This window comes from Amblyraja radiata, chromosome 14 (genome assembly GCF_010909765.2).
Source record: "Amblyraja radiata isolate CabotCenter1 chromosome 14, sAmbRad1.1.pri, whole genome shotgun sequence".
NCBI classification, from domain to species: domain Eukaryota; kingdom Metazoa; phylum Chordata; class Chondrichthyes; order Rajiformes; family Rajidae; genus Amblyraja; species Amblyraja radiata.
In genome coordinates, this window is record NC_045969.1 from 44,417,568 (window position 1) to 44,444,299 (window position 26,732).

The 26,732-nt window shown below is 42.1% G+C and overlaps 1 protein-coding gene across 12 annotated transcripts in view; it reads right to left on the bottom strand.

Annotated features, from left to right (window-relative positions):
• Positions 1-26,732, bottom strand: part of dmd (dystrophin) — a 1,663,772-nt gene that overhangs the window by 792,884 nt on the left and 844,156 nt on the right. For all 12 annotated transcript variants that reach the window (XM_033033201.1, XM_033033203.1, XM_033033205.1 and 9 more), the window contains one exon: positions 9,693-9,865. In XM_033033201.1, coding sequence (XP_032889092.1) covers positions 9,693-9,865 — 173 coding nt within the window. The remainder of the gene's footprint in view (positions 1-9,692; positions 9,866-26,732) is intronic.

Sequence of the window (26,732 nt, forward strand, 5' to 3'; positions counted from 1 at the left end):
GTGACAATCATTTCTGCATTAGCCTGGGCTAATTGACAGTAGATTGAAGGGTTTCCTGCACCTGCTGAAACCAATCATTGCAACTGAAGGATATAGGGCAAATGCGGGCAGGTAGCTGGGACACGTTGGCCGGTGTGGGCAAGTTGTGACATGGTGGCCAGCTCCACACTTCTGTCAGGCACACTGATTTAATCAGTATCTTCTCCCTTCACTCTGATCACAACGCTATGCTTTATCCAACTCCACACCAATGGCCGGCACAGTGATGCACCTAATAAAGCTGCTGCCTCACAGCCCCAGCGATGTTGGTTCAATCCTGACTTTTGGTGCTTGCAATTCTGTGTGAAGTCTACACGTTCTTCTTCTTACTGCGTTCTTTTCCTCCCACATCTCAATGATGCACAGGTTCCGGTTTGATTGGACACTGTAAACTGCACCGAGTGCGTAGATGAGTGGTGGAGTCAGGTGGGAGGAATATAAAGGGAGCGTGGGCAGCCACAGTGGTCCAGCGGTAGAGTTGCTGCCTTACAGAGCCAGATACCCGGGTTCCATCCTGACTACGGTGTTGTCTGTATGGAGTTTGTACATTTTCACCGTGACCGCGTGGGTTTTCTCTGAGATCTTCATTTTCCTCCGACAGCCCAAAGATATTTAGGTTTGCAGGTTAATCGGCTTGGTGTATGTGTAATTGTCCCTAGTGTGTGTGGGATAGTGTTAATGTGCAGGGATCGCTGGTCGGTGCGGACTCGGTGGGCCGAAGGGCTTGTTTCTACACTATCTCCAAAACTAAAAAAAAGATTAGAAAAGCTTAACGGTGCTGGATGGTCAGTATGGACCCCGTGAGACTGTTTCTGTGCTGTCTTTCCGGCCGGAATGGTGGCATTCATACTGAGAGGCACAGTCTAATGCCACATCATCAAGATCATTTAAGGGGACTTTTCACAGAAACATAAAGCCACCAAACTGCAAATGAACGACCATCTCCAACCTGGCTGCAATCATGGACGATAGATCACAGGAAGTTAGTGAAAGGCACACAAAAGGCAAGCACAGGGGAAATGCATCAGATTTCTATTTTATGACCCTGACTACTGACTGGATGTACAAAGAAGTTCAATGTGCGCGATCATTTGTTTTAGATTTTTGTGATTTGTGTTAAAGATGATCAGTAACAAAGGAATGACAAGACAGAAACAGTGTCACTGCAAGAAGTTGGGTTTCTCTAAATTGGTCTTCACCAGTGGTTGCTGGACAGAGATCAAAGTATTTGTGATTAAGCCATTGACTATGGTGAGGTTCCGCCATTGTGCATACAGTGAGGGAACTCCACAATGCTGTTCTGCAATCAGCTTCAGAATGGTTGAAGAACGCTGCAGAACTGGAAGGGGCTGTTCCAGACAAGAAAGATGTATGACTTACAGTTAACCATGCAAGCGTTTGGCTCCCAGAGCAACATCTGTAGTTGTCATTCAAGGTAGTACGCTGCAAGATTTTCCCTCGTGGTGAGGAAGAAATCTTAATGAGGTGCAGCCATCCAGTGGGCAAAGGAAACACTGCGTAGGCAATGCCTCACTGTTAGAAGATATACACAAAAAGCTGGAGTAACTCAGCGGAACAGGCAGCATCTCTGGAGAGATGGAATGGGGACGTTTCGGGTTGAGACTGCTTGCATTAGTACCTCAGACTGTGAGTGTCAGGCGGTGGACTACTAACCTAACAGTGTTCAGCAACAGCGAGCAAACCTCTTGCAAAACACCATCACTTCCACAATGATATAATTTGCTGAACCTACACTCGGTCAGATCTGGAACATGGGCAATGTTTCGAGATGAGGCCTTGGGTAAGTATTAGTTAATTTGCAGTTTTTGACAAGGCGTCATATGAAAGATTATTCTAGAAAATAAAAGCTTGTAGAGTTGGAGTCACAAGTTGGTGAGGATGGAAGATTAGCATGGTAAAAGGAAATGGAGATAAACTGAGATAAGTGGCAAGATGTAACCAGTACCACCTCTGCACACCAACAGTACCCCAGGGACAGGTGCTGGGGCCTCAACTATCTACAACGTATATACATGATTTGGGTGAAGGCATCAAGTATGCGGCTGCAAAATTTGCTGAAGGCACAAATAGAACAAGGAAAAATAGTTTTGAAGAGGACAAAAGGAGGTTCCAAAGGGGTACAAATTGATTAACGGAGTGGGAAATGGATATTACTGAACTGGCCCACTCCTACCCTTGATTAAAACATATTTACGAATGCTTCGAGTTAATTGAAATGATCCAAGTCTTTCAATCGCTCGAGCCACCAAGTCCACGTTGACCATTATCTCCCATTCACTCTAGTTACATGTTATCCCACTTTTGTATCCACTTTGTGCACACTGGGGAAAGTTTATTGAAGCCAATTGACCTACAAACCCGCCGTCTTTGAGAAATGTGATGAAACCAGAGCACCCGGAGGACATCCATACGGTCACAACGAGAATGTACTAACTCCACACAAAGAGCATCCGAGGACTGGTTCGAACCAAGGCTTCGACAGCTGCGAGGCAGCAGTTCCACCAAACATGCTACTGTGCTGTCTAGTTGTTTTTATATTGGTCATTAATTGATTGATTGATTGATGTTAGATAATTCTATTTTTTAATGCAATCAGCAATCAATTTTAGCAGTTCACTTTGAGGCATCACTTGCCTAAGATATTTCAGGATTTCTGTGAGTTGCAATAATTCAATGAAGTAATTCCTGAAATATAACTGGACAGTAGTGAAGCAATGTCAATTATGGCTGGAAGTTTTTTTATAAAGTGGATCTGACTACGATCCAACACCACCAAGCAAAGCAATTCAATTAAACATGCATGAAACTGCAGCAGAGGTCAGGGTTACCATGATTATGGTTACTGTTTATGGCCATCACTGACCATCATATCTGTCAACATTGGCAACCTCTCTTCCCTCAAAAATTTGCCAAAATGTACATTATAACTGAGCATCATGTACCATATCGGTATAGAGACCATCAAGGGTCAACTAACAGATATGTGGAGACCAAATGGTAACAGAAGATGTCACAAATACTCTGGCTGTACATTTGTTGTAAAAGTGACCTCAACAATGAATTTCGGAACAAGACAAATGAGCATCACTTCAGTCTACAAACCACCTGAACAACAAATTGGAATCTTCAGAATGAACAACACATCCAGTAAAACTCAATTTATCTTTAGTGACTTTAACACAAAGTCACAAATGAAAGTGAATTGATGCAATTGTTCAGACAGCTGAACAAGTTGGCTCTGATTCAGGACCTCACCTTCCATCAACACTGGGAGCAAAGGAAGTACTGCCTAAACCCAAAATTCATCTGACAGCAACGACATTGAGTCACTCAGGTGTAATGTGTTCATGAATGAATCCACACTCTACACGCTTGAATTTGGACAAGAACTTACTTAAGGGCCTGTCCCACGGGCATGCGACCTGCATGCGGCAAGCGCGACCTAAAGGGCCGGTCCCACCAGCATGCGCCTGCATGCAGAAAGCGCGACCTAACGTGGTCGCTTGAGCTGTACGGCCTCGCGGGGCCAGTCCCACTTCGATCGCCGGAGCCGTTTGGAGTTGTGCGGAACTGATCCCGACATCGCGCGCGGGCTCCGAAAAACTGACCGTGTTTAAAAATTCCGCACGGCAACGGCCTGCCGGCCCGCAGCCGCCTCGACTTCGTGTCACTCACTCGACCTCCGCGTGGCTCCCGCTTCTGGTTTGGTTGCGCTTGCCGCATGCCGTACGGTTCAAGCAACCACGTTAGGTCGCACTTGCCGCATGCTGGTGGGACTGGCCCTTTAGGTCGCGCTTGCCGCATGCAGGTCGCATGCCCGTGGGACAGGTCCTTTAGGGTTTGAGGCAGCACGGTGAAGCGGCAGCAGAGCTTTACAGCGCCAGAGCCCCGGGTTCCGTCCTAGTGTACAGTGCGATCACTGGTCACCGCTGACTCAGTTGACTGAAGGGCCTGTTTCTGCACTGTACCTCTAAACTAAACCCCAGAGGTTCAACATTATTTTTTACCAATCTATTTGTTCTTCTATTTCAATGTAGTTTTATGACAATCCTTTAATAACTCTCACCTATTTCGTGAGAGTAGTCCATCTTTGAATCAGCAAGTTTCTGGCTGGGTAAGTCACAAGCAGAGCATCAGCAGAATTTCACTTTATATATCAAAGATAATCTCAACGTACCAAATTACTGGCGTTATTTCCTTCATCAATAAGTAGCACATGGGACTTCCAGAAATCGGATATTACTTTTTTGGAAGATGTATGATACAACAAAGAGCCAGCAGATGTTCCAAACAATTTCAACAGATCCAAAAACATCTTTTTATATCAATGCTGGGGGGAATCATGGCTGTTTGGAATGGCTACAAGAAAGTATTTGCATAGCCTTGTTTAACCACAGCATGAATGAGCAATCAATCCTCTGGAATATGACTTTACATGTATCAAAGGTATGGTGACTGCTTTCAAGAGAGAGGATTTCTACCAAATAATAAACTGTGTGCTGAGGATTTTCCTCAATGACGTCTTTCTTACTTCATTATAACTTTTTGTTCCTGAAGGAATAAGAAAGGACTGCACTCTCTCAATGTTCAGCTCTTCTCAGAAACAGCACTGGATTTGGGAAAGCACCAGTTCCTTCCATTAAATATTTCAATGTCCTAATTTGAAGGCAATTTCACAATTTTTCCTTGGCTGTTGGATCTCAGGGGTGCATCTTGGAGTGAGTCCTGACTAATCAAGGCAGTCTCTGCGACTGTATGATCAGTATTGCAGAATGCCATTTAACAAGGATACAACGAGGATCACAAATTTGCCAAAGTATTCGTCAATCTTGTGTCTGGAATGAGACTGCTGTGTCTTTCCCTGCAAAATTGTATTTTGTTTCAGTGACAAACACAATTCAATGTCTGGCACTGTCCCCTCAAACAGTAATCACACCAAAGGACGCCCAGACTACAAATCATGGATTTTGCGAAGTATCTGCATTTTTCCCAGTGAGTTCTTGATGTGTTAACTTAAGCTTTTCAGTCGGTTTACCTCTCTTCCATCTCCCCTGGAAATTGTTCCGTTCCATTATGTCAACTTCGCCCCCTAAACATTTCCTTTCAAGCAGTTGCATGTCCGGTGATAGCCACCTCTTTTGTAGTGAAGAAGCTCCTGTGCACCAGCAGCCGTTTGCCTCCCTCACTCTGAACATGCAGAGAGTGCTTAGTCTCTTCCACTGCTTTGTTTCTGTTTGGTTAACCACAACGTTTAGAACATTTCATATTTCACCGAGGCTATACAAGTTATGAATGTTGATTGATGTAGTTGGCTGGGATGATGTAGCAGCTGCCTTTCAACATAAGCAATTGTCTTAGTCATGCTGGAGTACTCTTTCATGAGCAAGCAATGTCAGTACTGCAGTAAGATGCAGAAACAAAGAAATGCAGATGCTGGATTACAACAGAAGACACAGTGTTGGGAGTGGCTCAGCGGGTCAGGCCGCATCTCAGGAGAACATGGATAGGCGATGTTTCAGGTCAGGATCCTTCTTCAGAGCTTACATTGCAATAATGTCGGGACTATGAGGAGGTATACATATATACACATACACGGTTGATGTGTATGCCTATATCAACAGGGACATATGTCTATCTGGGACATATGACAATAAAACACTCTTGACTCCTGAAGGCTTGGTATTCTCCCATTTGCTACATTTGAAAGATTGCAAATCATGTTTGCCTCTCAACTTCCTCGCAGTCTCACGAGTTTGTAGCCCAGGGTCAGACCAAAGTAAATTCTGCATCGGAACGTAAAATGTAGAAAGGTACAGCACAGAAATGGGCCCTTCGGCCCACAATGTTTGTGCCGAAGATGATGCCAAGTTCAACTGATCTCATCTGCCTGTACATTATACGTATCTCTCTATTTCCTGAATTTCAATGTGCCGATATAAAAGTCTCTTAAACGACACTATCGTATCTAACTCCACCACCACCCCTGGCAAGGCGTTCCAGGCCTCCACTTCTCACTGTAGTGGAGGCCTGGAACGCCCCGCACATCTCCACTAAACTTCCCTCCTCTGACCTCATAGCTCTACCCTCCAGTGTTGGACATTTCCACCCTGGGGGAAAATAGGTTCTGACTGTCTACCCCATCTATGCTTCACATAATTTTATATACTTCTCTCGTCTCCCATGAATCTCCGATGCTCCAGCGAAAATGATCCAAGTTTATCCAATCTCTTCCTCTAGCCGAATCCATCTAATCCAGGCAGCATTCTGGTAAAACTCCTTTGTACCCTGTCCAAAGCCTCCACATCTTTCCTGTGATGGGGTGGCCAGAACTGCAAGCAATACTCCAAATGTAGCCTATAGCGCTGCATTATGACTTCCTGACTTTTATATATTTAATGCCCCGAGCATTTTTTTACCATCCTATTTATTTGTGCTGCCACCTTAAGCGTGCTATGAACTTGGACGCCAAGATCCTTCTTCACATCAATGCTGTTAAGGGTCTTGCCATTAATTGTATACTCTCTCCTTACATTCAACCTCCCAAAGTGCAACACCACACACTTGCTCGGGTTAAACTCCATCTGCCATTTTTCTGCCCATTTCTGCAGCTGAACAATATCCCGCTGTACCTTTGAGCAGCATTCCTCACTGTCTGCTACTTCCATTTTGGTGTTGTCAGCAAACTTGCTCACCAACTCATCTGCATTTACGTCTAGGTTACTATGCGACTTCTGGTTGATATTCAGCTCTTTGTTCAAGTTCCAGATCAACCTATGGCAAATGCTGACTTGGTCAGCAATGTGAGCCATCCTGGAAAGTGCAGTTGTGGGACTTCATGCAGTTTCTTTGCATGAATGAGCAAAACAAAATTGCACAAGAGTATGCAGTACAAGCTGGTATCTCATACCGTTTACAGAGCATGTACATTGTTTGTTGGATGGAGCTATCACTCAATGATAAACATATGTATTTCTCCATGCGACCCAAGTTCATTACTGACAATATTTTTATGAACAGTAAGAAATTCATCTTTTCTATGGTGAAAAGCAATACACTGCAAAAAAGTGTTAACCTCACAATTACACAACTCTTCTTTCTGGAACAAATGAATTTGTCATAGAATTTGTATGCACATGGACGCTTCATTCATTTGGAAACAGCGGCATCTACTTCAAAATAAAGTTTCCTTATTTTAGTTTGGTTGTTTAATTATATTTGAACATGTTTTAAAAAGTCATAAGGTGGCAATTCCATTAATGAATGATAACTGATTTCAATGTTTTATGAAATCTCATTATTCTGCCTGAGTGTAATTGTTTAAGTGACATATTAAATTGTGGTGAGCTGGCAGCAGTACAACTGCAATTTCCTCCAATCTCGGCAGCATCACTGTCTGTGAAGGAAAGCATGAGTAACACAAGTGCATCATCTGACATCTCAATTACATTGCAATCTCCACTCAAATCATCTAAAATTTCTTTCAAATTCTACAGCAGCCATCATAAAATGTAAAATCCTCGAGTTGCCAAGTGGAACAATGATCATGTCCTCATTCCAATGGAAGGGAAGACATTTTCTCTTTTATATAGTTTCACAGTCAGATCAATATCAACTCACTAAAGCAACCACTCACCAGGACAATGGGTGTCAGCGGCTATTCAGTCATGTAAAACATCACATTTGTCTTATTCTTCTCATGAACTCACAGGCACTTTACACGAGAAAATTACTGAAGAACAAACTTAAGTAGAAACCATCAAAGATTTAATTTGCCAAATTTATACAGGAATCAGTACCGTACCAGTTTTATAAACACTGAATACGGATTAAAAGTTATTCAATATATACAATAAACTAGTACAATTCTAATCTATTGGCTTATATGTTAACATAAAAATGCAGATGCTGGAATATTGAGCAAAACATAAAGTACTGGAGGAACTCAGCGGGTCATGTAGCATCTGTGGCGGGCATGTTCAGACAATGTTTCAGGTGAGATATCTTCTCCAGATTGAAGAAACATGCTGACCCAAAACATTGTCTGTCTATTCCCACTGCTGATGTTGCTGGCCCCACTAGGATACTCAATCACTTTGTGCGATGATTACATGTTGTCATTTACACACTAAGCCTGCCACAAGATAAAAAGTGAAGACATTTCCACAATGTTTTATCTTCTTCAAAGGCAGTCATTCGGATTCAGGATCAAGGATGATTTGCATCCGCTCCAGTTTTGTGGGTTCTAAGGTGGCTAAGGTGGCGTGTTGGGTGGGTGACCACTTACATCTTTCTCGCGTCGGCTCCCATGTGCCCCCAATACATGTCCTCTAGACTGCTATCTGCAGCACAGCTTGCTGTCCAAGTATCACAGTTTTACAGTGAATCACAAATGAAGTGAAAGTGTCATTTTATGAGAACAACAAATCACTTGTGTAATGGAGTAGATTTCAAACTGACCACATTTCAACTAAATACCACAAATGGAAGCTTTGGAGATTACATGTAATAACATAAATCCTTATTGAGCCAGTCCATAAAAATATCACAGAAAGCAAATGTTTCTTTTCCACCAATTAAATGTTTTTTTGGCTGTCATATCCTATAAGTGCATCTAAAATTGGCAGTGCTTTGATTATAATTTCCAGGTTTTTGTTCAAATTCAAATACCATTTCTTTTATTCTGGGTTTATTGTGTTGTTCCTGACCAAAGGGCAAGGATAAATTGTTTCATTTCTTATATTCTTCTGTATTGTGACAACGCCTGGCTTCTATTTGAAGCAAGCCTAATCATCTGAATTGGATTTCTTTGAACCCAGAGTTAGTTAGCTGCTATCAAGTCTTGAGCCATAATCAAATCATTTTTTGTTAGAAAAACGCTGATGTATTGAAGGCATGAGGTTCCTGAGCTGTCTCCAGTACAACTGTGGTCAAACGCAGCATCAAATTCCCTGGTGTTATTTCAGCAGTCATTAACCCTAAACCAACACTGTACTCAAAGTAATTTCACATGAATATCACAGCTAGTCCACTAGCAAAAGTAATTAAGCTTCATTAGCGTGGGGATTACTGTGGGATACTGATATGTGAATGCTTAAAACATTCGCCTAAAATTCCTTTCTCACCTACTCTGGCAGTGAGAAAGGAATTTTTGCACTACTTTAGATTGCACTACAGTTGTTGCACCATTCTGCTGTTTTGCACTCATCAATGTATTTTTACATTGTGCTGTTGTATTTATGATTACTCTGAGAGCTTCATGCGAAAAAGAAATCTCATTGAACCTGGAGCATGTGACATTAAACTCATCTGAATCTAAGATAGACATAAAATGCTAGTGTAACTCAGCGGGTGAGGCAGCATCTCTGGATAGGAATGAGTGACGTTTCGGGTCGAGACCCTTGTTCGACCCGAACCGTCTCGACCCGAAACGTCACCCATTCCTTCTATCCAGAGAAGCTGCGTGTTCCGCTGAGTTACTCCAGCACTTTGGGTCTATCTTCAGCGTAAACCAGCATCTGCAGATCCTTTCTACAGATTGAATCTGAATCTAGTTCATCACTCCGTCCAGTCACAGTGTAAATCAGGACAAACTCTTCAGATTGAACTCAAGTCAGTCTCAAGTAGGTACTTACGTTTGTTGGTCAACGCATTTCTTGTTCACATCTTCCCACTTGTCATCGAGCTCAGCCACTGCGTCATGTATTTGGTTAATATCCATGTATGAGACACTCCGTAGAGCCGCGGGTTTCTGGCTGTGTACTGATGCCACTGGGCTCGAGAGATTCTCCAATTGCCTTTTCACGTTCTGAGTTCAGAAAAAAAAAATTAATCGAACAAAGGATTCAGTCTCACCAAAAAGTATGACCAAAATAATGCCTGCTGATGAAGAATCTTGGACAAAGGTACATAAAATATCCTTACAATATTCTTTATTAAAGTTCAACCATTGCATTTCCTTTGGAAATAATATTATCACTGTGTTGTGATAAAATCAAGCTGATCACTGGAAAAAACAATACTAATCTTCTTCCAGCAGCATTAACAGTCCTGTACCCAATATTAAAAGATTCTACTACAACATAAAAGTCATAAGCACGCTCTTGTATGAGATAAGACTCAAAACACTGTTAATATCAAGATTTGGAACAAAATGTGTTTTCTCAAACACGCAATTTATCTCCTCGTCAGATTCACTTCCATTAACAAACCATGAAATAAAATCTATGATTGCTTTTCAGATACAGAATCTGCCATTAAACCAGTGTGATGTATTTTCTGAGGAATATTTCATGCGTATTTTAAATATCAGCGCTAATATTGGGGTCATGGATGTAGTTTCCACTTGCAATTTATCGATAGTCTGTCTATTGATGGTAATTTTACTTCAAACCTTGTATTGGTTACAGAGAAAGAATGGATCAAACAAAGGGAAAAACTGGCATGTTTGCGAATTCTTGCCAACCCTTGGGATTAAAAACCTCAACAACAAAATAGAAAAGGAAATGTGTTGTATTTAATAAGACCAGAGAAGATGCAACAGGAGTAGCTATTTCACCCCACGAGCAGCACTACCCCTTCAATAAGGTCACAAATGATTCAGCGTTCCTCAAATCAAATTTTCTGCCCTTTTCCCTTCTAATCTATCTCATGCATAAATATAAATAAGAACTCTGCTTCCATTAATTCACGACTCTGGCAGAATCCACAATCTCAGCTGCAAAGTTGGATAGCTAGTCCTGACCCCCGGTTCAGTCTGGTTGGATTTGTACATTCTCCCAGTCTAAAAGCATCACATACTGAAATGAACAGTTAACCTTGTTCCAAAGTGGATTTAACTTTTCTTTGCTCCAGTGTTAATGGCATTCTGAAATCTTTTCAACAAAACCTTGATCAGGTTATGTTGATTCTTAAAACAGAATTGGTAATAAACCTGTGACCACATGACATTCTTCTGGTTGCTCCAATTTCCCTCCACATCACCAAGAATATGGCTTGCAGGGTTAATTGGCCACTGGGGTATAGAATCTAGTAGTGGACGTTGAGAGCGTGGGGAGAATAAGAAAAAAATGTATAAATTGGTGGCTGAATAGTCAGTGTGGACTCGTTGGCTGAAGGATCTGTTTCCATGCTGTACCTTTCTGAGACTGAATACGTGCAACAAAAAACCCAATAATTACTGTTTCTGTTCATGGTTTCACTTTGATCTGAGTTGTCTGAAGAGATATTTGAATGACACACTGTGTAGGAAGGAACTACAGATGCTGGTTTACACCAAAGGTAGACACAAAATGCTGGAGTAACACAGCGGGACTGGCAGCATCTATCCAGAGATGCTCCTTGTCCCGCTGAGTTACTCCAGCATATTGTGTCCATCACGAATGACACACTGTTTTCTTTTGGCATTGTGCTGTAAAACAACTACAACGGTACAACCTTATTTCAGCAAAATCCCTGTTCTCCCCTTGACCTCTTTCTAAATATAAACATTGAGCGAACAATTCCAGCACAACAACTTTGGATATAACTGAATAAATTGTAACTGGTTAAAAAAAATGATGGGAGCCAAAATTAATGCTTCATATTAAAAAAAGGGTATGTCTTCTCCCCATCGTGCGTTAAAGTTATATATAGTTTCAAGGCACCTTTTGCACTTCACAGAAGGAATTTATTTTAAATTGAACTTGCAGGATTTGGGTGATAGGCCTAGCATTATTGCTGAGTCCTGATTATCCTTGGTGTATTCAGGCAATATCACACAAATAACCAGGCAGGGTAAGGATGGCAGAGTTCCTCTCCTGAACAACATTAGTGAAGATTTAGGTCATAAGATCATAAGTGATAGGAGCAGAATTAGGCCATTCGGTCCATCAAGTATACTCTGCTATTCAATCATGGCTGATCTATCTCTCCTTCCTAACCCCATCCTCCTGCCTTCTCCCCATAACCCTTGATACCCGTACTAATCAAGAATCTGTCCATCTCTGCCTTAAACCACGAACAGTGGCATTTTTGAACAGCATTAATTATTATCAGTGATTTTGGTTTTAATTACATTTTTTTAGAAACTAAATTGTAATTCCAGAGATGCCACTGGTACAGTTTGAACTGGGGTCACTGGATGGTTTTGCCTATGCCCCTGGATTATTGGCCCAGTAATTTAGCTACTTTACTACCATTGTATCCTTATGCCTTGCCTAAACTGAAAGTGTCCAACTGTTGTGAACATGGGAATAAACCAAACTCGAATGAAACTCACTATTTTTAGAAAGATTCTGCCATTTCCTCTATATTCCTTGGTGTAATTAGCACAAAAAATGACAGTTTTGGTATCACGATGAATTCTAACATATTCCATCACAAAGATTGCTACTGTGCACGCGTTTAATCTCCACGAAAGGTAACATATTTTAATAGTAATCATTTAGATTTAGGTTTATTATTGTCACATGTACCGAGGTGCAGTGATAAACGCTGCTTTGCAAGCTACCCAAAAACACCAGATAGACCATAAATAGATACAATCACCTGAAATACAAGTACAATAGATAGAGCAAAGGGAAATACACGGAGTGAAGAATATAGTTCTCAGCATCGTAGTGTGTTGTCGCACATCAGTTCTGTTTGCATACTCTTCCATACCCTAATCAAATCTAATCTTGGAAAGACTGCTTGTTTCCGTGTCAACCACAAACCCTGGAAATGAATTTCACAGCCTTACAATTTTCAATGGAAATAACCTTTTTCCTTATTTTCTGATCTAAATAGCATACATTTAAACCAAGCGTTTACAGCTCCTCACTCTCCAATGCTCAAATATATGGCGACACCTCGTCTCCGTCATGCACATCATTTGCAAATTGTGAATATTTCTTTCATTTTAATAAATTAATGGATTGCCTTTCAATTTCTGTCGAAAGCCACGATGCAACTAGTCAGCATGCTCTCTACTGTGCACCTCACCTCCAGCAATCTACAAAGGGAAAAGCAAGTTGGAGTTAACTAACACCCTCACGCAGCACATCACCATGCCAAAGCTGGAGGGCACACAAGCATGCCTTGGTGCCAACATTAAAACATGGCATTACATTAAGGTTTTGCGGGATGAAAGCTCTTGAATTTGAAATGAGCTATTTATTTTTACTGCAGCCAGTTGCCTGACCCATGAAAAGCATCGCAAGCTGCAGTACTAAATTGGACACTGATAGCCAAGAAAACTCATTAAAATTGCAATGAAGGTTTAAGGAGATCAACTGTTTCATGTGCTTTAGATCCAAAGACAAAAAAGTAAAGTTGAAAAGAATTGCAAGTCTGTCAATGGCAAATTAATTCCAGTGTCATGACATAACACCAAAACAATATTCAAAATGTTGCTTGATCGCAGGAAATGTACAAGTCATGTCCGCAGATTGCAAGTTAGATGATAAGGAAGCTGTAGCAATGAAGGGCGTGCAAGTTTGTTTTTTGAAGCATCACTACAGTGATGGGCACTCATAAATTCTACAACACACAATTATTCTCTTTCATTCAGGATGGGATCTTCCTTCATCTGCAATGAAGCACTTAATTAAAACTGAACAGTAAAGACAAACACTGATCTGTTCAGCATGCTGGAATGGATTCTGATGAGAGAATCATTGAGATGAAATCTCAGACGGATTAAATGCCCTTTACATTTCCCACATCCGCGCATTTTTTCTCAGACATTGTTGTTGCTTTTGACAATGGGAGTTACTTCCAGAGTTTGAAAAGTCTGAATGAATATTGCATGAACCCCAGCTTTATTAAGAACTGAAGACTATTTTAATGTTCATTGTAACTGGAAAACAGAAATAAAATGTTTGCACTTCCGAAAATAAGCTGAGAGCATTTATTTATGTGGACTGAGTGTCTTCTGTCCTTGCGTTGCATTGTTAATCAGGCAAAATATTATGGAGTTGGTTTATGTTATTCTCCCACATGGAGAAAAAAAACATACACTTGTCATTGCTCAGCCGAGGTTCAACAAGGATGGGAAATACCACAGAAATGCAGAGTCATCGCATTGCCTCAGAAACCAGGGGACAGAATGACATCTCTGTCCACAGCACATTGCCATCACTCCACACTGGCAATGTCAATCTGAGGGGCAGCACTCATTCCACCCTGTTGCCTGAACATGTAATGTGGAACAGAGCCCCAAAAATGGTGTAAATGCTTGGGTGGAACAATACTGTAGCAAGTCAAGTCAGGAGAGTTTTATTGTCATGTGTCCCAGATAGGACAATTAAATTCTTGCTTGCTGCAGCACAACAGCATAAATACAGTACAGTTCAGTGTGTCTATATAGCATAGACCATCTATATACACATAAATAAACAGATAAAGTGCAATAGGCTGTTATAGTTCAGAGTTTGTTTGATTGTGAGTTTAATAGCCTGATGTCTGTGGGGAAGAAGCTGTTCATGAACCTGGATGTACCAGATTTCAGGCTCCTGTACCTTCTGCCTGATGGCAGCGGAGAGATGAGTGTGTGGCCAGGATGGTGTGGGTCCTTGATGATGTTGGTAGCCTTTTTGAGGCAGGGACTGCGATAGATCCCTTCGATGGTGGGGAGGTCAGAGCCGATGATGGACTGGGCAGTGTTTACAACTTTTTGCAGCATTTTCCGCTCCTGGACGCTCAAGTTGCCGAACCAAGCCACGATGCAACTAGTCAGCATGCTCTCTACTGTGCACCTGTAGAAGTTCGAGAGAGTCCTCTTTAACATACCGACTCTCCGTAACTTTCTCAGGAAGTAGAGGTGCTGATGTGCTTTCTTTATAATTGCATCAGTGTTCTCAGACCAGGAGAGATCTTCCGAGATATGCACGCCCAGGAATTTGAAGTTCTTGACCCTTTCCATCATCGTCCCGTTGATATAAATGTGACTGTGGGTCCCTATCCTACCCCTTCCAAAGTCCACAATCAGTTCCTTGGTTTTGCTGGGGTTGAGAGCCAGGTTATTGTGCTGGCACCATTTGGTCAGTTAGTCGATCTCACTTCTATACTCTGACTCGTCACCATCAGTGATTCGTCCCACAACTGTGGTGTCGTCGGCGAACTTGATGATGGAGTTCGCACTGTGTCCGGCTAGTAGACTTGCTGCAACACAGCGCCAGAGACCCAGGTTCGATCCTGACAATGGGTCCTGTCTGTATGGAGTTTGTACGTTCTCCATGTGACCGCGTGGTTTTTCTGCAGATGTTCTGGTTTCCTCCCATATTCCAAAGACATGCTGGTTTGTAGGTTAATTGGCTTCTGTAAATTGTCCCTGGTGTGTAGGTTAGAACTAGTGTACGAGGATCGCTGGTTGATGTGAACGCGGTGGACCAAACGGCCAGATTCCGTGCTGTATCTCCAAATTAAAACTAAATTAAATATTGTAAGTATGGCGACGATTTCTAAGTTGAAAAAGCAGGCTAATAATTCTGTAACAACCAGCATTACTATGTCTTGTCAAGAAAACTGAAAGCAATTCAGCCGATGAAAACAAGCAGGCCAATCTCACGCAGAATAGGAGGAGTTTTGAAGGGTATGGACCAAATGCAGAGAAATGTGACTAGGCCAGTATGTCAACATGGTTGGCTTGGACAGGGTCCATGCTGTATAGCTGACTCTATGACCTCTCAGTCCCTCAATGGATTTAGTCCAGACACAGTTTCTCGCTGCCCTGAGCTATGGCCACGGTTATAGATCATATCTGACCTCACTTCTTAATTCCAGACATAATTGGTATATCGAGCATCCTGTTCACCCGTAGTCAGCATCGAAAACCTGGTCACTGGCACTGTAAGGCAGCAACTCTAGTGCTGCACCACTGTGCCATCGTCATCATCGTTGAAACATCAACGGGCACGCTGCCTTACAATGCTATGTACCCCAGTGATCGCAACTTCTACTGAAGTGTGGATGGCTGTTGGCTCGCTAGGAGCTCATCCGCCCTTTGACAGGTCTTGTGTTTGGTCCTGCTGGGGGTCTACAGCCCCCTTCTCCCCAGGCAAACCAGTTGGGGGAGACGGTTTATTCGCCGACTATCCGACCATGGAGCAGGTAGCACGGGATTACATGGTAGCCCTGGCGGGGAACCCCCCCCCCCCGACCTGAATGATAATCACTGTGCCACCCTGACTATAATGTGGATAAATACTTTATAATTGAAAAACAAAAACCTGCCCTTTTATTCTAACCAACCATGTGATCTGGAGGTGTCATTGTACTGAAAGGAATTGTCGATTGCTTAGAAATTACTTATATTTTTTGTAGCTTTATTTACCATTTTTCCTTCTTCAATTGTTTTTTAATTTTAAACTAAAAACCTAAAATTACTTGAAACGGTTACATTGGCGGTGGAAGTAAAGAGGAGCACACTACTTAGCCAGAGTAGATAATACATGTTAACTTGATGACCAAAAATGCTCACTGGGAAAGTAATCACTGACTAATTGTCTCCTTTCTAAACAAGAGAAACTGATAAAGATGTAGCACGCATTATACCTCTATCACACATAGAATGAGAATCAAATTTGGAACATTTCCTTCGGAGGTAAGATGGACAGTCCCTAATTGAGCCATTGCGAAAACTATCTCTACAAGGCAAACACACAATAAGTAATAGATCCACTGAAACAAATTCACTTTGATAACATCCCAACCAATTTCGTGAACTGGTGACAACTAAATGAAGGGGGAATTGAAGTGTAGAGAATTGAAGGTACAAAGTGTGATGATGACGTCAGATTTAAGTTCAATGCTGCCGAGCTATCAGTGAAAAGGCATTCCTTGTCAAAGAATAAAGATTGTATGTTTCAAATGTTCAATGTCTTCAAAATAAACAGATTATTTTCCTTCTGTCCGACCAACATTGAACTGATTAAGAGAGCATTCGTCAAGCCATGCTGACAAGTATCTCTGAATACTGTTTTACATTAACAGTTGACAACAACAGTGCTATGGAACCAAAACGACTCCTGATAATCTTTGACCAAATTTTAATAAAACTACTATGGAATCATCTAAAAACTAAGATCATTTTACCTTGAATGCAAATACAGTTCATATGGAAGAAAACATAGAAACATAGAAATTAGGTGCAGGAGTAGGCCATTCGGCCCTTCGAGCCTGCACCGCCATTCAATATGATCATGGCTGATCATCCAACTCAGTATCCCGTACCTGCCTTCTCTCCATACCCTCTGATCCCCTTAGCCACAAGGGCCACATCTAACTCCCTCTTAAATATAGCCAATGAACTGGCCTCAACTACCCTCTGTGGCAGAGAGTTCCAGAGTTTCACCACTCTCTGTGTGAAAAAGTTTTTCTCATCTCGGTTTTAAAGGATTTCCCCCTTATCTTTAAGCTGTGACCCCTTGTCCTGGACTTCCCCAACATCGGGAACAATCTTCCTGCATCTAGCCTGTCCAACCCCTTAAGAATTTTGTAAGTTTCTATAAGATCCCCTCTCAATCTCCTAAATTCTAGAGAGTATAAACCAAGTCTATCCAGTCTTTCTTCATAAGACAGTCCTGACATCCCAGAAATCAGTCTGGTGAACCTTCTCTGCACTCCCCCTATGGCAATAATGTCCTTCCTCAGATTTGGAGACCAAAACTGCATGCAATACTCCAGGTGTGGTCTCACCAAGACCCTGTACAACTGCAGTAGAACCTCCCTGCTCCTATACTCAAATCCTTTTGCTATGAAAGCTAACATACCATTCGCTTTCTTCACTGCCTGCTGCACCTGCATGCCTACTTTCAATGACTGGTGTACCATGACACCCAGGTCTCGCTGCATCTCCCCTTTTCCTAATCGGCCACCATTTAGATAATAGTCTGCTTTCCTGTTCTTGCCACCAAAATGGCTAACCTCACATTTATCCACATTATACTGCATCTGCCAAACATTTGCCCACTCACCCAGCCTATCCAAGTCATCTTGCAGTCTCCTAGTATCCTCCTCACAGCTAACACTGCCCCCCAGCTTAGTGTCATCTGCAAACTTGGAGATATTGCCTTCCATTCCCTCATCCAGATCATTAATATATATTGTAAATAGCTGGGGTCCCAGCACTGAGCCTTGCGGTACCCCACATGTCACTGCCCGCCATTGTGAAAAGGACCCGTTTACTCCTACTCTTTGCTTCCTGTTTGCCAGCCAGTTCTCTATCCACATCAATACTGAACCCCCAATGCCGTGTGCTTTAAGTTTGTATACTAATCTCTTATGTGGGACCTTGTCGAAAGCCTTCTGGAAGTCTAGATACACCACATCCACTGGTTCTCCCCTATCCACGCTACTAGTTACATCCTCGAAAAATTCTATAAGATTCGTCAGACATGATTTACCTTTCGTAAATCCATGCTGACTTTGTCCAATGATTTCACCACTTTCCAAATGTGCTGCTATCCCATCTTTAATAACTGACTCTAGCAGTTTCCCCACTACCGATGTTAGACTAACTGGTCTGCAATTCCCCGTTTTCTCTCTCCCTCCCTTCTTAAAAAGTGGGGTAACGTTTGCTACCCGCCAATCCTCAGGAACTACTCCAGAATCTAAAGAGTTTTGAAAGATTATTACTAATGCATCCACTATTTCTGGAGCTACTTCCTTAAATACTCTGGGATGCAGCTTATCTGGCCCTGGGGATTTATCGGCCTTTAATCCATTCAATTTACCCAACACCACTTCCCGACTAACCTGGATTTCACTCAATTCCTCCAACTCCTTTGACCCGCGGTCAAACATGTTAACATGTTTTAACATGTTAAAAAATCTGCACATGACATACCTGGTCTGTATGGCACACAAAGTACTTTCAAGTCTGTTATATATGTTATTCATATTGCCCAAGTACATATGGGCAATATAAGTAAAACAAAGCTCCTGCAATGACACAAAATTTGATTTTCCTACACAAAATGGATATAATTGCAAAGATTGCAAACCCAGCAAAGGTTCACCAAATTCATTCTGGGGATGAGGGGGGGTTGTCCTGAACACACTCGGTCTATATTTTCTATAGAAGAAGAATGAGAGACAATATATCTGCAGGGAGGGGCAGGATAGATGCAGAATGATGTTCCATCTGGCTGGAGTGTACAGGGTCAAACTCTCAAAAAGGGTGAAAACCATTCTGCTCTGAGATGAGTTGTAATTTAAAAAAAATTAAAACATTTAAAATCTCCCAGAAGATAGCACAGCTTCAGAATTCTCTATCCACAACTGCTGTGGAAGCTCAGTCATCAGAGGATGAAAGAATTGTGAATATTGAGAGAAGCAAAGGTTACATGGTTAGTACAAGAGAGTTGTGCTGGGGTAAAAGACTAGCAGTGACTTGAATGAAAGGGTTGTACGGCCTGTGCCTGTTTGTGTTTCTTGTGACGTGAGGGTGATCCTTATGTTCAAAAACTCATGTGCCACTTGGATAGCCCTGCAGAGGCCTACAGTTCTTGGCAGTGAAGAACTTTGGATAACAATGTTATAATCTGCATCAGCTCACCATGGTGGGGTTTTGAACATTGGACTCTGAACATGGCAACTCCTGCAGTTGGTTGTTGTTGTCCACTTGCTAATTGGGGATGGGGGGTATGGTGATACTCTACTGGACTGTTTGTAAGGAAAATAATTTCACTGTGTTAACAATTAACATATGTGATAATAGAAAGCACTGTTGACTTTTGACTCATTCCTTGCCACCTGATAAATGACGAGCAGATATGGAGGAGGGGAAGAAGGGGGATGAGGAAGTGAAGTGGCAGCCTACACAGCCCCATTTCACCCTGCCTGCCACTGACCTCCCCTAGCTGAACTGTCAATAAACCCGGACCTGGTTCATTGTTTAGTACAAGTCTCATGCTCTCTGTTGCATAATGCCAAGTCAACACAAACAAACATTCCACTTTTATAACTCAATAGATGTTGGGATGTACAAAAACATAAACTAATCACCCCTGTGCACTGCACGGCGATGACTTCTACATGCCTATGTGTGCCCAAGAGGTTTTAAACAGAAACAATCAGGTGACTACAGTTTATCAGCTAGAAGGCTACTATTGATGGAAGGGTAGGCAGAAAGAAGACTATGTTTGAAGGAGGGGTCTACAGAAGGAAGTCTACCATCGATGGACGAGAATGCAGAAGGCAGGCTAGTGTTGATGAAGAGGTCTGCAGAAGGAAGCCATCTACTGATGGAGGGGTCTGTAGAATGGAGGCAACTGCTCATGGAGGGGTCTGCAGAAGGATTTGGAGAACAATCTGAACAACTCAGGACATCGTGCCAGGTCTGGGCTGCACCATTTTGGCATTTAGCAACATCAAGGACACCTAAGTATTTTTTTATAGTTTTCAGAAACCCTTATATTTAATTATCTAGATCAGATCGTCAGCATCTATCATTGGCAACCCTTTACAGCCCAGCTGAAAGAACAAAGAGGTGATGTGCTCCAAAACGACCACAGTCACACACAGGAGCCTGCTCAGTTTGCTGTCAGAAGAAAGCCTACCTGCTTCTTTTGTGAAACAGCCTGAGTCGGGTCAGTCTGTATCAGTTTTACCTTCAGCCGTGTAAAAACACTGTAGTCTTGCAACAGAATGAAATTGCTCAAAAACAAAGATTCCTTCCTGATGTTCCAATTATTCAATTGGATATTTACCTTGCCAGAGTTTTGACATTGGGCGTGAAAGTCTTACAATGGCTCTGTATGAAATAGTGGATTTGATCTTTGAGTAAAAAGGTGATGATGGGGACCTGGGGTTGTGTGTGTGTGTGTGTGGGGGGGGGGGGGGGGGGGGGCAGTAGGGAAAGAGGTCTTTCCTTTGTGCAGGAAGGAACTGCAGATCCAGGTTTACACCATAGACACAAAATGCTGGAGTAATTCAGCGGGACAGGCAGTAAAAAATGGTGGGACTCAAGCACCGGGACCACTCTCCATGCAAGGGAACTTAGCCAAGAATTGAAAGGACTGGATAAGGGCATTCCAGCTCTACGAGACGGCAACAGAGCTGATGAGTAAGCCAGAAAAGATTTGGTGTGCAACCTTCCTCCACGTGGCAGGGCCGGCCGCTCAGCAGATTTATGAAACCTTTCAGTTCACCCCAGAGGAACGTGTCAAAATACAACCGCTGAATGAGAAGTTGCAGACAAACTGTGAACCAAAACAGAACTTAACTGTCAAGAGACACATCTTCAATACACGTAATCAGCAGCGAGGAGAGACCTTCTCTAGCAACCTGACTGCAGTGAATATGCTTCTATGGACATTGAGTTCAAACTTGACTCTGGAGCTCAAATTGACATCCTGCCATAGAACTTGTTCATAAATACTGGTCTTGCCTTAATGAACACTAATGTAACACTAAGGTCATACTCTGGACCTAATGAATCCTGTGGGACAGGTAAAGGGGAACGTTAAATTAGGTAGAAGGAATATAGTGTTATCTTTCAAATCGTGAATGGGGATGTGAAACCCATATTTGGGAAACAGACGTGTAAGAAGTTAGGGCTTCTTGTGCAAAATGAGGTGGTTGATGGGGTGAGCGCAAGCTCAGCATGAGAAGTGGGAGATTGTCAACACCCCCAACTCGGCTTGTTATGTAAAATAGTGAGCCAAGAGTAAAAGAAGGCAATGTAAAAAAAACACGGAGTTATAGAGTTTCTAGTTTTATAGTATCATGTTCGAAGTATAAGGAGCACTGTGTTAATTGTGGTAGAATAGAGCGAGGACAACGTGATTATCTCATTATTCATTGGCTGCAAGTCCAGCAACGATGGATAGTGATATTTTACTTTCAAAGCACTTAAGAATGATATCCTGTGTCTCTCATTATTCATTAGCAATAAGTCTAGCAGTAATAATATTCGTAAGTCCATTATATATATACAAACATAAGTCAATGATTTCATGATGACGGTACACTTTATATGCCTTGGACGAATACGTATATGAAACCCCAAATTTGGAGGTGGAGATGTAATGTAAGCAACGTTTGTATTCATCATCAACATGTAAATGCGAGCGCCCTCTTGAGGCCATGCGATCATTAAATGGAACGCACTACTCGCAGATCTCAACGTGTCAGACATCTCTCTATTGTGCTAGTCACAACTGGGTTTTACTCAAGACATTACAGCTGGGAAGGAGGATGCGTAAGACGGAACTGCCGATCATGGTTTACACCAAAGTAAGACACAAAAAGCTGGAGTAACTCAGCGGGACAGGCAGCATCTCTGGAGTGCAGGAATGGGTGACGTTTTGGGTCGCGACCCTTCTTCAGACTGGTTAAGGGTAAGGGAAACAAGAGATATCGATGGTGATATGGAGAGATAAAGAACAATGAATGGAAGATATGAAAAAAGTAACAATCATAAATGACACAGGCCATTGTTAGCTGTTTGTAGGGTGAAAATGAGAAGCTAATGTGACTTGGGTGGGGGGAGGGATAGAGAGAGTGAATGCTGGGGCTACCTGAAGTAAGAGATATCATCATTCCTCCAATTTCAGTTTAGCTTAATTTGGTATGCATATTTCCTCCTACTACTGCCAGCCCAATGATGACAAAACATTTTGCAAAGGCAAATTGATAGTAAATTGTTGGGTGTACACAAAAATGCTGGAGAAACTCAGCGGGTGCAGCAGCATCTATGGAGCGAAGGAAATAGGCAACGTTTCGGGCCAAAACCCTTCTTCAGACTGTTGGGCCCTGGTGAGCATTGTAGAGTGAAGAACCTTCAACAGTACAGCAAAAGAAAAGCCCCTTTGGCCCACAATGTCTCTGCCGAACGTGATGCCAAGACCATCACTTATCTACCTGCACTTAACCTATATCCCTCCATTCACAGCATGTCCATATGCCTCTCTAAAAGTCTTGCTTCTGTCTCCACTACCACCCCCAGCAGCAGTTTCCAGGCACTCACCACCCTCTGTGTAAAATAAACTTGCCTCAGCCATCTCTTTTAAACTTTGCCCCTCTCACCTTAAAGCTTTGCATTGTAGTATTTGACTTTTCCCATCCTGGGATAAAGGTTCTGATTGTCTATCCTGTCTATGCATTTTTATATACTTCTATCAGGTCTCCCCACAGCCTTCGGCAAAAATAATCCAAATCTGTCTAACCTCTCCCTCCAGCATTAATAATACCCCTTAATCCAGGCATCATTCTGGTAGACCACCTCTGCAACTTTTACAAAATCGCCACATCCATCCTGTAATAGGATGACCAGAAATGCACACAATATTCCAAATGCAACATAACCAAATTCCTATAAAGCTGCATCTTTACCACTCTTGTGTTGTCACTTTCATGGAGTTATGCATTTGGAACCCAAGATCCCTCGGTACAACAATGCTGTTAAGGGTCATGCTATTAATTGTACATTTTCCCAAAGAGCAACACCTCACACTTGCACAGATTAAACTCCATCTGCCATTTCTCTACCCATTTCCGTTCATGTGACAATAAAAAACTAAACTATATCCCATCGTAAACTTTGATAGCATTCTTCAAAGTCTGCGATCACAGCAGTCTTGACGTCATCTGCAAACTTACTAACCGACCCATCGACGTTTGCAACCTACTCTTGAGACATTTATATGAATTACAAACAGCAGAGGTCCCAGCATAGATCCCAGTGGAACTCCACTGGTCACAGATCTCCAGCCTGAATATTGCCCTTCCACCATCCCCCTCTGTCCTCTGTCACTAAGCCATTTCTGAATCCATATAATCAAGTCACTGTTAATACCACGCATCTTAATCTTCTATATCTGCCTTCCCATGGTGGACTTTATCAAATGCCTTGTAAAAATCAATGTAGACAATGTCCATTGCCCTACCCTCATTGATCACCTTTGTCAACTCATCAAAAATCTTGATCAAGTTAATTATGAGGTTATGATTCAGTTGTACAAGACGTTGGTGAACCAACTTTTGGAATGCAATGTAGGAAGGAACTGCAGCTGCTGGTTTAGACTGAAGGTAAACACAAAAAGATTTAGTTACTCAGCGGGGAAGGCAGCATCTCTGGAGAAAAGGAATAGGTGCCGTTTCGGGTCAAGACCCTTCTTCAGACTGAGAGTCAGGGGAAAGGGAAATGAGAGATACAAATGGCACATAGATCAAATGAATGAAAGATATACAAAAAGCAATGATGATCAAGGATAAGTGGAGACCATGATGGTCCATTGTTGACTGTGGAGTAGGTGATAACAAGTTATACAGACAGCGCAATTCAACAAGACAACAGTGAAAGTGCCGGAGACAAAAGTGCTGGAGAAACTCAGCGGGTGCGGCAGCATCTATGGAGCGAAGGAAATAGGCAACGTTTCAGGCCGAAACCCTTCTTCGGACTGATCAACAGTGAAACTCGTATGATGACTAGGGTGGAGGAGGGAAGGAGAGAGAAGGGATGCAAGGGTTACTTCAAGTTAAATAATTCAATAGCCACTGTTTTCCATGGTGGTCACCCTGCTATTGGGGGGATATAATTAAGCTGGAAAGTGTGTAGAGAAGATTTACAAGGATATTCCCAGGATTAGGAAGACTGGGCTATAGGGATAGGTTGGGCAGGTTAAGAATTTATTCCTTGAAGTACAGGAGGCTGACAGGTGATCTTACGGAGGTGTACATAATCACGAGAGAAATAGATAGGGTGAATGCACAAAGATTTTTACCCAGGGTAGGGGAAATAAAAACCAGAGGACTTGGGTTTATGGTGAGAGGAGCAAGATTTAATGGGAACCTGAGGGTCAACGTTTTCACTTAGAGGTAGGGGGGCATGTGGGATGAGTTGCCAGAGGACGTAGTTAAAGCAGGTACTACATAAGCATTTAAAAAATATTTAGGCAGGTACAGGAAAAGACCGCAAAAAGTTGTGAACACTGCCCAGTCCATCACCGTTTTTGACCTCCCCACCATCGAAGGGATCTATCAAAGTCGCTGCCTCAAAGGCAACCAACATCATCAAAAAACCACACCATCCTGGCCACACACTAATTTCATCGGGAAGAAGGTACACGAGCCTGAAAACTGTAACGTCCAGGTTCAGGAACAGCTTCTTCCCTACAACCATCAGGCTATTAAACACGACAACAAATAAGCTCTGAACTACAACAGACTATTATTATTATTATTATTATTATTGCACTATATTTGTTTATTTATTGAGTATGTGTGCATGTGTATTTATACACATTTACCTTTTTTTTCTCCCGTTATGTACTATGTTTACATATTCTGTTGTGCTGCAGCAAGCAAGAATTTCATTGTCCTATCTGGGACATATGACAATAAAACACTTGACTCTTTCAAGAGTTGGAGGTATACAGGCCAAATGCGAGCAAATGGGACTAGTTGGGCCGAAGGGTCCGTTTCCATGTTGTATGATTCTATGGCTGCTCTATCACCAACCACCATCACCTCCTTGATGAGTATTTGGTGTTGCATTTACTTTTGTCCCTTGTTGCTGCTACCTCTGCTCTTGTGTGACCTTGTTCTGCAAAGTAATCTTTCTCTATTTGGCTGACACAGCTGACATAGTGGAAATGTATGCAGGTTATGGATGTGATTCATACAGCCATGCCAAGAATGTCAATGTGCTGTACAATACCTGTCCGTCAGATGCAAGTACAGTTGAACAGTGCTTGATGGGAGCATATAATGAATAGAGTCGGAAGCTTGTTGTGCAAATAAGGGAATTGTGGTATTTCAATACATATTTTCTAACCACAATTGAATTCATAGTGTAAACACAGTTCCTTGCTGTATGACTCCTGGTATTGAAATGCACAGCTTTCTCTTCCACTCTATGAGTATACTTTCTGGACCGTTTGCAGAGAAAATTAAATTATTTCCATTTCCTGCATTAAGCCCTCCAGTACTATGTCAGACGACAATGGGACTTGCTATGTGGCAATTTAATTTCAGTTTCATTTAGTCCCAACATATTGCAGATCACTTTTAAAAGGGCAGGCTGGCTTAAAGGAGCTCAGGAGAGCACTGACTGGTACAAATCGCTCACAAATGCTTACCCTTTCCTGTGATGTGGAGCCACCGAAGTGAGCAGATAGTGCTGGCTGCACACTGAAATCATTACATTGAACATAAGCGATAGGAACAGAATTAGGCCATTCGGCGCATCTAGTCTACTCCGCCATTCAATCATGGCTGATCTATCTCTCCCTCCTAATCCCATTCTCCTGCCTTCTCCCCATAACCCCTGACACCTGTACTAATCAAGAATCTATCTACATCTGCCTTAAAAATATCCATTGACATGGCTTCCACAGCCTTCCGTGGCAATGAGCAGGTAACGCAATGTAAGTGTGTCCAGTTGAATACGTTCTGTATGAGTTGCTTGCACCTAACAATCCCAGCATGTTTTGGGGCCATTCAATTTTGTCCCTGTTTTGACTTTTTAAATAAGATTCACATATTCATGCAACAAAGGATACAGGCTGAGAAGTATTTCACCCTAAATTTAATTTCAGCGACAGAAAAAAGCAGTGTTTCAATTTATGTCCAACTTTTTTCCTTCCAACAGCAGATCATGACAATGATTAATGCATTTATGAGGAAATAAATATTCATTAAACACAAATCAAACGTATCTCCTATATTTTTCTCCATTCCAACATCACAGGAATGTACAAGGATCATTT